Below are 15000 nucleotides of genomic sequence, written 5' to 3'. Positions count from 1 at the left end.
GACGATCTTTAGAAAATAATAATAATAATAATAATAATAATAATAATAATAATATTGGCTGTTTCAGTGTTCCAGTGTAAACAGTAATTCCCAATCAATGCAACTAAGATTTGTGAATAAAAAGTTTTGTAAAATAAAACAACAAGGGCTTTGCTCTCTTAAGAGTGACCCCTTTGAAAAAGCCGAGTTTACCCCCAAATCCTTTGCCGCTGGCTTCAAATTCAACAAGCAGGGATGTTAAAAGAGTCTCCCCCCTCCTTTAATGAGCTCCGAGGAGAAATCACAGAACTGCTTCACAGAATTGACAGCGGGATTCGATGCTATTTTGCAAGGGTTTCAATTCAACTTAAAAAAACAATTAACAACTTGAATTAAAACCCTCTGGTCTGACATTTTCCCCGTTGCATTTCATCTCCAAATTCACCCTGCAGTTTTCGCAATGCTCTGTGTAAAATTAACAAGCGTTCTAACCCCTTTCAAGGCGATTTAAGAGTAAAAAGCATTGATAACATGGGATAACGGATCACTGATCATTTCAATAGAGTTGAGCACCACATGGTCAGATACCAAACACAACAGAAACAAAATAAAGCACTCGGGTCTCTCGTCTAGTCCACTTCATTTTATTTTTGGAGAGCGGTGCTCTGCTTGTTTGTGTGACTGTGTTCATCCCTGGAGAGCGTGGTTCTGACCCGGTACTGGAGAGCTGGATCCACTGCTCCCTGCTTCTCAGAACTCCTTCAGCATTCCTCATCTACAGAAACAAGAGAGCGAGCGATCGCTGTGAGACTGCACAATTCAAACAAGAGAGCGAGCGATCGCTGTGAGACTGCACAATTCAAACAAGAGAGCGAGCGATCGCTGTGAGACTGCACAATTCAAACAAGAGAGCGAGCGATCGCTGTGAGACTGCACAATTCAAACGAGAGAGCGAGCGATCGCTGTGAGACGAGACTGCACAATTCAAACAAGAGAGCGAGCGATCGCTGCGAGACTGCAATTCAAACAAGACAGCGAGTTCTCAAAAGCTTTGCCCTCAGCTGCAGACGGACAGGGTGACAGAGAGAGAAAGCACCGCCCTCACCGTCGTCCTCCTCGTCCTCCTCTTCCTCCTCCTCGTCTTCGTCCTCGTCCGAGCTGAACGTCCCGTCAGGTAGGCTGTAGACCCGGATCACTTGCTGAGGAGGAAGGACGGCAGGCAGACGCTCGTTAGTGAACCCACCGCACGGGCATGCCCGCTCTTCAGAGGGTGCCAATCACTCCCGCTTTCAAACAGAGACTCTCTAACCACACAGCAGCAAGCAGGGATCAGCGGCTGCCTTTCTAACAGCGAGAGACACGCACCCCTGCTACACTATACTGACACAGAGGCACAAAAGGCATCTGATCTGAGACAGGACAGTGGGTCTCAAACTGGGAGGCCTCCCGAATCTGACTTTATGAGTTCCTCGGGACCCCTCAGAACTGCAGAGGAGCACTTCTGAGCAAACCCCGTTTAAAAAGAGCCCTCCGACTCACTTTCTGGACAGTTTAAATGAATGGCGCGCCCCCAGGTGAAGCCAGCTGTCTGTAAATCACTGAAAGGGGCCGAGCAGCGCGCTGGGCTGGGGGTCCTACCTTGTTGGGGTCCTTCAGGATGAGGTACTTGCCCTCCTCCAGCTTCATGCAGGTGTCGATGATGCAGCGCAAGATGCCCCAGGCGTTCTCCATGCTCAGGTTGATCTGGCTGGCAAACTCGTTGGGCTTGAACTGCTGGGTGCCCAGGATGACGTGGCGGGCAGAGTCCTTCACGTGGTACCGAGACACGTAGCTGCAGAGGGAGAGGACAGCTCAGCTGCGAAGCCACTGGTGGCGTCGTCGGCTTCAAACCTCATCGAGAGAGAGCAGGGCTTCTCAAACCCGGTCCTGGGGACCCCCTGCTGTGGCTGCTGGTTTCCATGCCAACCCAGCTCTCAATCACTGAACCAGACCCTTCACTGAACTGATCATGTGCTTCATGACACCTTTTCACTTGTTTCCAGCTCTTGATCAGTTTGCATATTTCAAGTCAGCTGTAACGTTTGATAAGTAACTTGAACTGCAAACTGTTCAAGAGCTGGAAACAAGTGAAAAAGGTCTCATTAAGCAAATTCAGTTCAATCCAGGGCCGGCTCTCTTACCCCAGTTTGAGGTACTCTGATCCAGCCAGCATGGCACAGCAGGTCCAGCGAGCCAGCTTGTAGCTGTTGTTCTTCAGCTCGGTGGCCAGCACAGCGCCCCTCTGCGAGTCCAGCTTCTGACGCCAGTCCACGCCGTTGCAGTGCTGCAAGCAGACAGACAGACAGACACAGACGAGGCTTTCAGCAGGGAGCAGAGATTCAAAGGCCAGTCCCTGCAGCCTGTAACGCCTCAGCGTCCACAGCACGTAGTGTGGTGACCAGTGCACACACAGCCCAGGCATGGGGGCTGAACAGAGAGCGCACAGACCCTGGGGAAAATCTCCAGCCGGCAGACAGGGTGATCTGAGGTGGGCTGCACGGCTGAGTGGCACTACAGAAGGAACTCTGTGTTGCTTCATCGAGTCAAACGAAAGCTGCTGAATAATGTTCTGTTAACACACTGAATTCCACACTGCAGCAGAGTCTTCCAGAGTAACAATATCATTGTGCAGTTTATTAGGGTTACATGATGCTAAACAAGACATCAATTAAATTCATATATATATATATATATACACACACACATAGATAATATATATAGATAGATAGATAGATAGATGTATATAGAGATAGATGTAGATATATATAGATATAGCGAGAGCGATAGATATCTCTCTATATATAGATACAGACAGACAGATAGATAATATATACAGAGATACAGATTAGATAGATATATACCTACATCTATAAATAGATATCTATCAATATATATTAGATATAGATATATGTATATAGATAGAAAGACAGATGTATATAGAGACAGATGTAGATATAGAGATAGATGTATACAGATAGAAATAGATAGATGTATATATAAATAGATGTAGATATATCTATATATAGAAGATATCTCTATATAGATAGATAGATATCTATGTATATAGATAGACAGATGTAGGTGTATGTATAAAGATAGACAGCTAGATATCGTATAGATCATTATGGAATGCCCACTCTCTCTGTCTCTCTCTCTCTCTCTATATATATATAGTATATATATATATATATATATATATATATATATATATATATATATAAGTATATATATATATATATTTTTTTTTTTTTTTTTTTTAAATCTGAAATCATTAAAATTCTAGCGAATGCCAAACTTTTGGCCACAGCTGTCGCAGGCTCTGAAGTCTGGAAATAAATTCAAGGCAGTTCTACTGGGACCCGGCTCACAAGCACACACACTCTGAACGGCTCCCAAGATATATCCTTCAAAAGAATCACGCTCACACAACCAGGCTTCTGTCTCGATTCCTAGAATTCGAGATTCAAGACCAGACCGACGGCTGCCATGAATCAAGTCTAACAATCTGCTGCTCTCTACCCTGGGGGTCCCCTGTATCAGCAGTGTAGGGGTTCCCCTGGATTGAAGCTCTGGTTTAAGGTGTTGAAAGCTGTCTCTACCCTGGGGGTCCCCTGTATCAGGAGTGTAGGGGTTCCCCTGGATTGAAGCTCTGGTTGAAGGTGTTGAAAGCTGTCCCTACCCTTGAGTCCCACTCGTTCAGAGTCTTGATGTTGATGAAGGACACTTCTCCATTGGCTCCCGTCATCACGCCATCGTGTTCACAACGAACAATCAGATCGATATCCTCCCCCAGCCTCCACTGCCGGTACCTGAGACAGACAGGCAGGGGTGAACGAGGCTGAGCGCAGCACACTGGAGCAACACACACACCCCTTGATCTCAGCTCTCTAACCCATTCCACTGTCCCGTACTCAATCTATCTGCACCCCTTGATCTCAGCTCTCTAACCCATTCCACTGTCCTGTACTCAATCTATATGTACCCCTTGATCTCAGCTCTCTAACCCATTCCACTGTCCCGTACTCAATCTATCTGCCCCCCTTGATCTCAGCTCTCTAACCCATTCCACTGTCCTGTACTCACCTGTAAGCCACCGAAGCCACCTCGCTCTTGTCCACGTCTTCTTCCACAAAGGGGTTGGAGTTTGGGAACTTGTACTTTTCTCCTCCCTGTGAGAGAGGCAGGAAGAGATCAGGCACGGATCTCCTGCAAGGAATTGCACACTGTCCACTAATTAGCACTGTTAACATCTTTGGCGAGACGCAGCGTCGTTCGCTCCGTTAACATCTTTGGCGAGACGCAGCGTCGTTCGCTCCGTTAACATCTTTGGCGAGACGCAGTGTCGTTCGCTCCGTTAACATCTTTGGCGAGACGCAGTGTCGTTCGCTCCGTTAACATCTTTGGCGAGACGCAGTGTCGTTCGCTCCGTTAACATCTTTGGCGAGACGCAGTGTCGTTCGCTCTGTTAACATCTTTGGCGAGACGCAGTGTCGTTCGCTCTGTTAACATCTTTGGCGAGACGCAGTGTCGTTCGCTCTGTTAACATCTTTGGCGAGACGCAGTGTCGTTCGCTCTGTTAACATCTTTGGCGAGACGCAGTGTCGTTCGCTCTGTTAACATCTTTGGCGAGACGCAGTGTCGTTCGCTCTGTTAACATCTTTGGCGAGACGCAGTGTCGTTCGCTCTGTTAACATCTTTGGCGAGACGCAGTGTCGTTCGCTCTGTTAACATCTTTGGCGAGACGCAGTGTCGTTCGCTCTGTTAATATCTTTAGTGAGATGCAGCGATCCTGACTTATTTCTGTACAGTGAAGCGCTCTGATAATCACATGGAAAGAGAGCGCTCTGGCGTACTGGAGGTGCCTCTGGCTTCAGCAGAGGCACGAGGGTGTCTCGGGAGGGCGTGCTGGCTCACCATTTTGAGGCACTGCTGAGAGAAGTTGTGATTGATGTAGGTCGCCTCCATAGCCAGGTTCCGAGGGGAGTTGAAGGAGTTGCCCTCGTCCTGAGGGGGCTCGTTCGCCGTCTCGCTCACCGTCAGCAGATCTGAAAACACAAGCGGCGTGCGTAAGGAACCCGCGCAGGGCAGGAGCCCACAATCGCCGTTTCAATTTCAAACAATACAAATGGTACAGCAGCGTGGGCAGAGGATGCAGCCGCAGGGTTCGCTGTGCGTTACAGGCAGATCTGAGTACAGTGGAAGCCCGCTCGCTATTCCTTTGATTTTACTACCGTGTGGGTCCAGTGGTTAAAGAAACGGGCTCGGCACCAGCAGGACCCGGGTTCAAATCCCAGCTCAGCCCCTGACTCCCTGTGTGTGTGACCCCGAGTCTCTGAACCTCCTTGCGCTGCGTCTTTGGGGTGAAGCGCTTTGTGATGGCTCTCCGCTATGAAAGGCGCTATATAAAAATAATTATTTATTACGTATAATCTTGCATCTAAAACCTCACCTGGAACACAGAACCCGTACGTCGATTTGGAGTGCACCTTGTCTGCCGCTATGAACTGACAGGAAACCCAGCATGGTTTGACAGCAGCCCTGCTGACAGTCCCCCCCCCCCCCCCCCACCCTGTACAGTAACCCAGCCCCCGTCTCTCTGACAGCAGCCCTGCCTGCCCCCACTCTGCACACCCCCCCCCCACCCTGTACAGTAACCCAGCCCCCGTCTCTCTGACAGCAGCCCTGCCTGCCCCCACTCTGCACACCCCCCGTGGGGCATGTACAGTGGGTCAGGGGCGTCCTCGTCGGGGGCAGAGACAGCAGCCAGTAACTGCCTGCCCCCACGGGGGTGGACAGTAACCCCCCCCCTCTCTGACAGCTGGACACTGTGCAAACCCCCCCCCGCTGTACAGTCTCTCTGACAGCACCCTGCCTGTGGGACTCGTCTCTGACAGCAGGGGAGACCATGTACAGTAACCCAGCCCCCGTCTCTCTGACAGCAGCCCTGCCTGCCCCCATGCTACACCCCCCCCCACCCTGTACAGTAAACCCAGCCCCCGGCAGCAGCCCCACTGCACACCCCCCCCCACGTCGGGTACGGACCCCCCGTCTCTCTGACAGAGCCCTGTGCCCCCACTCTGCACACACCCCACCACCCTGTACAGTAACCCAGCCCCGTCTCTCTACAGCAGCCCTGCCTGCCCCCACTCTGACACCCCCCCCACCCTGTACAGTGCACGGCCCCACCTGCACAACCCACCCACCGGCCCCCACTCTGCACACCCCCCCCACCCTGTACAGTAACCCAGCCCCCGTCTCTCTGACAGCAGCCCTGCCTGCCCCCACTCTGCACACCCCCCCAGCCCGTCTCTCTCTGACAGCAGCCCTGCCTGCCCCACACGTGAACACCCCCCAACCTGTACAGTAACCCAGCCCCCGTCTCTGACAGCAGCCATGCCTGCCCCCACTCTGCCACCACCCCCTGTCGTAACCCAGACGGACGGGGCCCGAGCCTGGGGCCACAGACTTCCTGAACTACAGTAACTCAGCCCCCGTCTCTCTGACAGCAGCTCTCTCTGCCCCCTCTCTCTCAGCTCCCTCTCTCTCTCTCTCTCTCTCTCTCTCTCTCTCTCTCTCTCTCACCGAAGTCAGAGTTGTCGCGCTTGTCAAAGAAGAGCTTGTTGCCCACTCTCTGGACGATCACATCCCAGGAATTCACGGAGCGCGTGCAGCACATCAGAGTGGCCAGGATGGCGTCCGTGGCGAACACGTTCCCCTGGGTCTTTGCCAGCTGGAGGAGGAGAAGGAGAGTTAGCGATCGGCACGCCCCCTTTCTGGAGCGGCCCGCACCCAAAACAAAACCTTTCACAGAACAGCCTTGGTGTAATTCACGAATGGTGCGCTGTTTCCCTGCAGGGAGGGAGCGAGGCTGGAAGGGGGCGCTGTTTCCCTGCAGGGAGGGAGGGAGGGAGGCTGGAAGGGGGCGCTGTTTCCCTGCAAGGAGGGAGGGAGCGAGGCTGGAAGGGGGCGCTGTTTCCCTGCAGGGAGGGAGGGAGCGAGGCTGGAAGGGGGCGCTGTTTCCCTGCAGGGAGGGAGGGAGCGAGGCTGGAAGGGGGCGCTGTTTCCCTGCAGGGAGGGAGGGAGCGAGGCTGGAAGGGGGCGCTGTTTCTGCAGGGAGGGAGGGAGGGAGGCTGGAAGGGGGCGCTGTTTCCCTGCAGGGAGGGAGGGAGCGAGGCTGGAAGGGGGCGCTGTTTCCCTGCAGGGAGGGAGGGAGGGAGGGAAGAAGGGGGCGCTGTTTTCCTGCAGGGAGGGAGGAGCAAGGATGTTTCCTGCCTGCAGGGAGGGAGGAGGAGCGAGGCTGTAGGGGCCGTCTCTCCAGGGGGCGCTGTTTCCCTGCCAGGGAGGGGAAGGGAGCGAGGTCCTTCATGGAAGGGGGGTCCGTTTTCCTCACTCCTCTTCTCTGTCTCTCTGTCTGTGGGCGCTGTTTCCCTGCAGGGAGGCTGGAGAGGGGCTGGCAAAGAAGAGCTGTTTCCCACTCTCTGGGAGGGAGGGAGGGAGGAAGGCAGGGAAGGAGAAGGGAGTTAGCGCGCCCCCTGTTTCCCTGCAGGGAGGGAGGGAGCGAGGCTGGAAGGGGGCGCTGTTTCCCTGCAGGGAGGGAGGGAGCGAGGCTGGAAGGGGGCGCTGTTTCCCTGCAGGGAGGGAGGGAGGGAGCGAGGCTGGAAGGGGGCGCTGTTTCCCTGCAGGGAGAGGCTGGAAGGGGGCGCTGTTTCCCTGCAGGGAGGGAGGGAGCGAGGCTGGAAGAGGGCGCTGTTTCCCTGCAGGGAGGGGCGAGGCTGGAAGGGGGCGCTGTTTCCCTGCAGGGAGGGAGGGAGCGAGGCTGGAAGGGGGCGCTGTTTCCCTGCAGGGAGGGAGCGAGGCTGGAAGGGGGCGCTGTTTCCCTGCAGGGAGGGAGGGAGCGAGGCTGGAAGGGGGCGCTGTTTTCCTGCAGGGACGGAGCGAGGCTGGAAGGGGGCGCTGTTTCCCTGCAGGGAGGGAGGGAGCGAGGCTGGAAGGGGGCGCTGTTTCCCTGCAGGGAGGGAGGGAGCGAGGCTGGAAGGGGGCGCTGTTTCCCTGCAGGGAGGGAGGGAGCGAGGCTGGAAGGGGGCGCTGTTTCCCTGCAGGGAGGGAGGGAGCGAGGCTGGAAGGGGGTGCTGTTTCCCTGCAGGGAGGGAGGGAGCGAGGCTGGAAGGGGGCGCTGTTTCCCTGCAGGGAGGGAGGGAGCGAGGCTGGAAGGGGGCGCTGTTTCCCTGCAGGGAGGGAGGGAGCGAGGCTGGAAGAGGGGGACTCTTGCCTTGCGGATGACTGGGTCGTCAGTGGTGGTGACCGTGTGGAAGATCCTCTTGATGCTCTTCAGAGGCTTCTCGTTCCTGGTGGTGACGCGGTCGAACGCCTTGTCGTAATATTCCAGGGCCCCGCAGCACTCTCTGCACAGGAGACACACACACAGGGTCAGGAGCACCCACAGCTACAGAGCAGCTGGGGGAGTCGCACAGCACTGCCACTGCAAAGACCGGGAAGCTACTTTCAGCCAGAAGAGAGACTCCTCAACTGAGCTGAAAGAGGAGAGTCAAGCTCAACAGGTGCTGCTGAAGGAGTCCTCAGGAAACAGGACTTTACTGGACTCGGGTCTAACTCACAAGGCTTGTAAGAAGCATAGTAAAGCTATTACTTGAAGCAAGGCAAGCTGTTTCACTGCACGAGGGCTGGACCGTAGTTCTAGATTTCTACCTCAGGCTACACTAGGCTGAGATCGGCTACATTCCCGTCCACCACTGGGAATCACTTCGGATCATTCAGCTAAGCTGCTCCCATCGATCACACCTTGAAGTTCTTACCACGGCTCGGGAAGCGGTCTGAAATCAGACTCGTTCATTCCCACCTGGGGCAGACCAAACCCATCTCAATTAGGACTGGGCTGGCTGGCTAACAAGATTTCACAGAAAACACTGAAAATTAACAGCAGCATCGCTGCCCCGTTCAGAAACACTTCTACCAAGCCAGGACATGAACCAGACTTCCAAAAACCCACCCTTCCTGATCCAGCAGCTCTGCAATGCTGGCGTGTCAAGTCCAGCCCCCCCTGGAGCCCCCGCTACCCCCTTTCCGGCCCGTCTCCCACACTCACATGTCGTTGGGGTCGTCCACCTCCATGTACCTCATCTTCATGAGTCGAGGGAAGTCCATCTCTTCCTTCACCTCCCAGTCACTGCGCACCTCCACCGAGGAGTCCCTGGGCTTCAGCTGTGCCTGTGGGCGAGGAGGGGCACTGTGACTCTGCTCCAGGCTGGCAAGCAGCAGTGCCCATCTGTTTCAAGGCTGCTGGGTTTGCCCGGGATGGTCAAAAACCTCTCCGCTTCCACTGAGCTCGGTGGCCCGCAGGAGAAGCGCTTTTTAACTTTTTAATGTCTTATGTAACAAAAGTGGACGCCTCCTGAAAGCGGACGCCTCCTGTACTGGCATGTGCCCAGTGGCACAGCCGCTAAAAAGACACTGGGAGACACTGGGAACTAGCGAACGCCCCTTCTGTAATCTACAGCCGCGGCCAAACACGTGGCACCACCCTGCAGAACAAACTCGTCTTGCTTCATAAGAAGTCGATTGAAACCTGCTGAATAACGTTGTGTCAGTTTATTTGATAACGATGTTAGGTTCACAAAGTTTAATTAACGTCTCAAGCCTAAAATTCTAGAGCAGGGCTTCTCAAACCCGGTCCTGGGGGACCCCCTGCCGCGGCTGCTGGTTTCCATGCCAACCCAGCTCTCAATCACCGAACAAGACCCTTCACTGAACTGATCATGTGCTTCATGACGCCTTTTCACTTGTTTCCAGCTCTTGAACAGTTTGCAGTTCAAGTTACTTATCAAACGTTACAGCTGACTTGAAATATGCAAACTGATCAAGAGCTGGAAACAAGTGAAAAGGTGTCATGAAGCACATGATCAGTTCAGTGAAGGGTCTGGTTCGGTGATTGAGAGCTGGGTTGGCATGGAAACCAGCAGCCGCGGCAGGGGGTCCCCAGGACCGGGTTTGAGAAGCCCTGCTCTAGACAAACCGGGCTCCTCTAAACTACTCACACGCGGCGCCGACAGGAAGCCAGCGTTTCTCAAAAGCAAGACCCGAGCGCAGAAAATTAAAAAAAGCCACCTCTAAAAAACACGCAGCTGGGAGGAAACAGAGAAAGAGACACACAGCAAGAGAAAGGAAATGAGAGCAGGGCCGGAGAGAGGGCTGGGAACGCGAGAGTCGACCTCGGAAACAGAGAGCGGGACTAAACCACACTCTGCAAGAGTCACGGCAGGGAGGTCGTGTCTCCACGGCAACCAGCAAGGACAGTCACTTCGAGTGTATTGAAACGAGATGTGAAGGAGCGGTGAAGGGTTCAGATGGATGGAAAGGGTGCTCGAGATCCATTAACCCTTCGCTGTCCTGTGTGGGGGTCAGATCCGGCATTACAACGGTCCCTTTCCGGTCCGATGTCTGGACCCTGCCCCAAAACACATCAAGCCCGGGTCTCTAGTCGTTCTTACTCAGGGAAAAAGCAGAGAAAACCTTTCAATGGCCGAGTGAGACCGATAGGAGCCGCCCAAAAAAGGGGCATGTCTGATAGCCCCCCCCTGCACCACAGAGATAACACGGACACAAACAAAGGAGAGAGCTGCTTCTGCACCCAGCGCTCAAAGAACATCACAGACACCTGCAGAGCTTTTAGAGATGTTACAGGAATAAAACAACGACTCGGATCGCATTATTGAGGAGTTTGGTGATGAAACGAGCGATCGGGAGAGGATTGATCAGCGCGCACGTCTATAAAGAGGTGTGTGAACAGAGAACAAGGGCTGGGGCTTGGCTGGAGACACAGCGCTGAGCGTCCTTTCGAGATTCAGCGCCTTTTAATCCTGTTTCACTCTGAAAATATTTTAAACAGCGCGTGTGAAAATAGACTGGGGGCTAAGGCACAGACTGGGAACGAGTTTAACTGAGCAGAGAGAATTATAAAAAGAGGATCCCTTCTCAGAATCTCAGCTCAGAAAACCAAAAAAATAAAAAGGTTTGAAGTTTTCTAAGCTACAGCACTTTAAATAAACTTCTGAGAAAACTCAAAGCAACATATACAGATATATAAACACACACACATACACAGGCCTGCAGTACCTTGAAACTGTTCCAGTAACCACCGGGACCTCTCTGCAAGACATTATGGGATGTTTCAGTAGGGAAAAACAAAACAGTTTAGCGCTGCAGAAGAATGACTTTTAAAAACTGATACAGAAACGCGCTTCAGCCTCTTCACTTACACTTAATCCTCTTCCCATGTGTGCAAACCCCCCCCCCCGGGGAAGACAACGTTTCACTTCACCGCGAAAACCCAACAACGACAGTGTGGAAGCGCTACACAGGGGCGTGTGGGCGAGGGGCGAGAGATATCGCCAGGGGGAATGCAGAGGAACAAGGGCTTGGATCCTCAGGAGGAGCGACGCACAGGAGGAGGATCCCGCTGCTTCTCTCCCCCTCGAGCTGCTGTTTCTCTCACCTGATTTTTCTGGTCCCATTTCTGACGAACCCCAAACTGCTTCTGAAACTTCTTCTGCAGACGCATGCGGTCCCTGAGGAGGAGAGAGGAGAGTTAAACATGACACTTAATACGAGAGGAGACTGGAGCAATCCCCCCGAGGAGAGGAGACAGGACAGGAGCAATCCCCCTGAGGAGAGAGGAGAGGAGAGGGGACAGGAGCAATCCCCCTGAGGAGAGGAGAGAGGAGAGGGGACAGGAGCAATCCCCCTGAGGAGAGGGGAGAGGAGAGGGGACAGGAGCAATCCCCCTGAGGAGAGAGGAGAGGAGAGGGGACAGGAGCAATCCCCCTGAGGAGAGAGGAGAGGAGAGGGGACAGGAGCAATCCCCCTGAGGAGAGGGGAGAGGAGAGGGGACAGGAGCAATCCCCCTGAGGAGAGAGGAGAGGAGAGGGGACAGGAGCAATCCCCCTGAGGAGAGGGAGAGGAGAGGAGGAGGGAGAGCTCCCAGGGTGGGGGGAGGAGAGCTCCGTGTCTCAGGGTGGGGGGAGGAGAGCTCCGTGTCTCAGGGTGGGGGGAGGAGAGCTCCGTGTCTCAGGGTGGGGGGAGGAGAGCTCCGTGTCTCAGGGTGGGGGGAGGAGAGCTCCGTGTCTCAGGGTGGGGGGAGGAGAGCTCCGTGTCTCAGGGTGGGGGGAATCACAGCTCCTTACCTCTCCTTCTGCTTGGCACTCTTAGGCAGAGTCTGCATGTTGAACTGTGTCATGTTCCTGCGATCCTTGTCTCTACGCAGGTTTCTCTAGAGAGCGACGAACAAAAACACACAAAGCTGCATTAAACCCAGAACAGAGCAGCGGCATCACGATCTACCAACACCACACCGCAGAGCGCCCCCATCTACCAACACCACACCGCAGAGCACCCCCATCTACCACCACCACCCACACCGCAGAGCACCACCATCTACCAACACCACACCGCAGAGCACCCCCATCTACCAACACCACACCGCAGAGCACCCCCATCTACCAACACCACACCGCAGAGCACCCCCATCTACCAACACCACACCGCAGAGCACCCCATCTACCAACACCACACCGCAGAGCACCACCATCTACCAACACCACACCGCAGAGCACCACCATCTACCAACACCACACCGCAGAGCACCCCCATCTACCAACACCACACCGCAGAGCACCCCCATCTACCAACACCACACCGCAGAGCACCCCCATCTACCAACACCACACCGCAGAGCACCCCCATCTACCAACACCACACCGCAGAGCACCACCATCTACCAACACCACACCGCAGAGCACCACCATCTACCAACACCACACCGCAGAGCACCACCATCTACCAACACCACACCGCAGAGCACCACCATCTACCAACACCACACCGCAGAGCACCACCATCTACCAACACCACACCGCAGAGCACCACCACACCGCAGAGCACCCTGATCTACCAAGAGGAGACCGCAGAGCAGGAGCTACCAACACCACACCGCAGAGCACCCCCATCTACCAACACCACACCGCAGAGCACCACCATCTACCAACACCACACCGCAGAGCACCCCCATCTAGGGTGGGGGGACACCGCAGAGCTCCATCTACCAACACCACACCGCAGAGCACCACCATCTACCAACACCACACCGCAGAGCAGCTCATCTACCAACACCACACCGCAGAGCGCCCCCATCTACCAACACCACACCGCAGAGCACCCCCATCTACCAACACCACACCGCAGAGCACCCCCATCTACCAACACCACACCGCAGAGCACCACCATCTACCAACACCACACCGCAGAGCACCACCATCTACCAACACCACACCGCAGAGCACCCCCATCTACCAACACCACACCGCAGAGCACCCCCATCTACCAACACCACACCGCAGAGCACCCCCATCTACCAACACCACACCGCAGAGCCAGCCATCTACCAACACCACACCGCAGAGCACCCCCATCTACCAACACCACACCGCAGAGCACCCCCATCTACCAACACCACACCGCAGAGCACCCCCTTCTACTTGGCACCACAGGCAGAGCAGAGCATGTTCTACCAACACCACACCTGCAGAGCCTTGTCTCTACGCAGGTTTCTCTAGAGACCACGAACAAAAACACACCAACACCACACCGCTGCATTAAACCCAGAACAGAGCAGCGGCATCACGATCTACCAACACCACACCGCAGAGCACCCCCATCTACCAACACCACACCGCAGAGCACCCCCATCTACCAACACCACACCGCAGAGCACCCCCATCTACCAACACCACACCGCAGAGCACCCCCATCTACCAACACCACACCGCAGAGCATCACGATCTGAAAACAAGTTCTAATTAAGCACACGATCAGTTCAATGAAGAGTCAGTATCTTTTAAGCAGCGGGAGACCGTGCTCTCACGAGGGCCGAGCCCCGACGAGCCGATCGCTCTTCCCAAACTGTTTCTCCCGATCTGGCACGCAGCTGTACAGCCGGGCCGCGCTCCCGGGCCGCTCTCAGTACCTGGGCGAACCTCAGCCGGTTCCTCTGATAGGCAGTTTTCTGGGTCTTGGCCGTGTCCACCAGCTGGAAGCTGCTCTCGTCCTCCTCGTGGAAGTAAGCGTACTGACTGCCTCCCCCGAACTGAGACGAGTACTTATCTGAGGACAAGAAAGAAAACCCGTCCGTCAGGCTGACTTCACCGGGGGGGGGGGGGGGGGGGGGCGGCGGCGCTCCAGATCAGAAGACGCTTGCTCTCAAACTCGGAAGTTCAGGTTTTTAATTTATTTTTAAAGAGAGAAATAAAGAAATAAATCGTTCAGAAAGGAAACTCACTGGTGTATCTCTTGTCCTGGTATGTGGCCCCAGTCCAATCCGCGACCTGAAACAGAAAGAGAGGGAATGATGGAGTCACAACTCCTCCGAGCCCCGTCAGACCCCACGCACGCACGCCCGCGAGCCAGGGCTACCCTGACAGGAGGCAAACAGAGCCGATAATCACAAGACACCCGGCCAGGACCGTGCTGAATGTGAACAAGGGCAGGGTTCAGCTAACGAAAGCATGCAGGCAGCTCCAGCGATCCCCTCTCCAGGGGAGGAGGACCCCCTCCCCTCCCCTGGGGCTCACCTTGCCCAGGCGGTCTCCTTTGCTGAAGGGCTGGTACGGCATGTCTTTAAACTGCTCTGGTACGGCACAAGGACCCCACCCAAGCAGGTTCTCCTGGATAACTGGTGCATTAAACTGTGCCATCCTGAAAGAGAGAGACATCAGCTTCAGGATCGTTACAGGACGTGCATTTCAGACACTTTGACCCTGTGCGTCCTGTGTGGGATCAGGTCCGGCATTACAATGTCCCCTTTCCAGTCAAGACGCGAACATTTCCTCTCTCTCTGCGGGTTTGCAGCTCTTACAAAAGAAGGAACTGCCATTACAAAAGAACCCCCCACTGCAGCATGGAAACACTGCACAA

At 54.6% G+C, this 15000-nt stretch overlaps 1 protein-coding gene across 4 annotated transcripts in view; it reads right to left on the bottom strand.

Annotated features, from left to right (window-relative positions):
- Window positions 1–607: 607 nt before the first annotated feature.
- eif3d (eukaryotic translation initiation factor 3, subunit D) overlaps window positions 608–15000 on the bottom strand; it is a 16949-nt gene continuing 2556 nt past the window's right edge. For 2 of the 4 annotated variants that reach the window (XM_041237812.1, XM_041237810.1), the window contains exons 2-17: window positions 14658–14781; window positions 14366–14411; window positions 14054–14190; window positions 12216–12301; window positions 11528–11600; window positions 11149–11181; window positions 9122–9243; window positions 8288–8420; window positions 6601–6748; window positions 4933–5063; window positions 4102–4187; window positions 3698–3827; window positions 2160–2302; window positions 1618–1810; window positions 1085–1178; window positions 608–754 (exon numbers count right to left, since the gene is read on the bottom strand). In XM_041237812.1, coding sequence (XP_041093746.1) covers window positions 741–754; window positions 1085–1178; window positions 1618–1810; window positions 2160–2302; window positions 3698–3827; window positions 4102–4187; window positions 4933–5063; window positions 6601–6748; window positions 8288–8420; window positions 9122–9243; window positions 11149–11181; window positions 11528–11600; window positions 12216–12301; window positions 14054–14190; window positions 14366–14411; window positions 14658–14780 — 1692 coding nt within the window. In that variant the 5' untranslated portion in view covers window position 14781 and the 3' untranslated portion in view covers window positions 608–740. Of the gene's footprint in view, window positions 755–1084; window positions 1179–1617; window positions 1811–2159; window positions 2303–3697; window positions 3828–4101; window positions 4188–4932; window positions 5064–6600; window positions 6749–8287; window positions 8421–9121; window positions 9244–11148; window positions 11182–11527; window positions 11601–12215; window positions 12302–14053; window positions 14191–14365; window positions 14412–14657; window positions 14785–15000 lie in introns of all 4 variants that reach the window. The other 2 variants (XM_041237811.1, XM_041237813.1) reach the window with 2 other exon arrangements.

The sequence above is a fragment of the Polyodon spathula genome, chromosome 46 (assembly GCF_017654505.1).
Source record: "Polyodon spathula isolate WHYD16114869_AA chromosome 46, ASM1765450v1, whole genome shotgun sequence".
In the NCBI taxonomy this organism is placed as follows: Eukaryota; Metazoa; Chordata; class Actinopteri; order Acipenseriformes; family Polyodontidae; genus Polyodon; species Polyodon spathula.
This window is presented reverse-complemented; position numbering and strand designations above follow the sequence as displayed.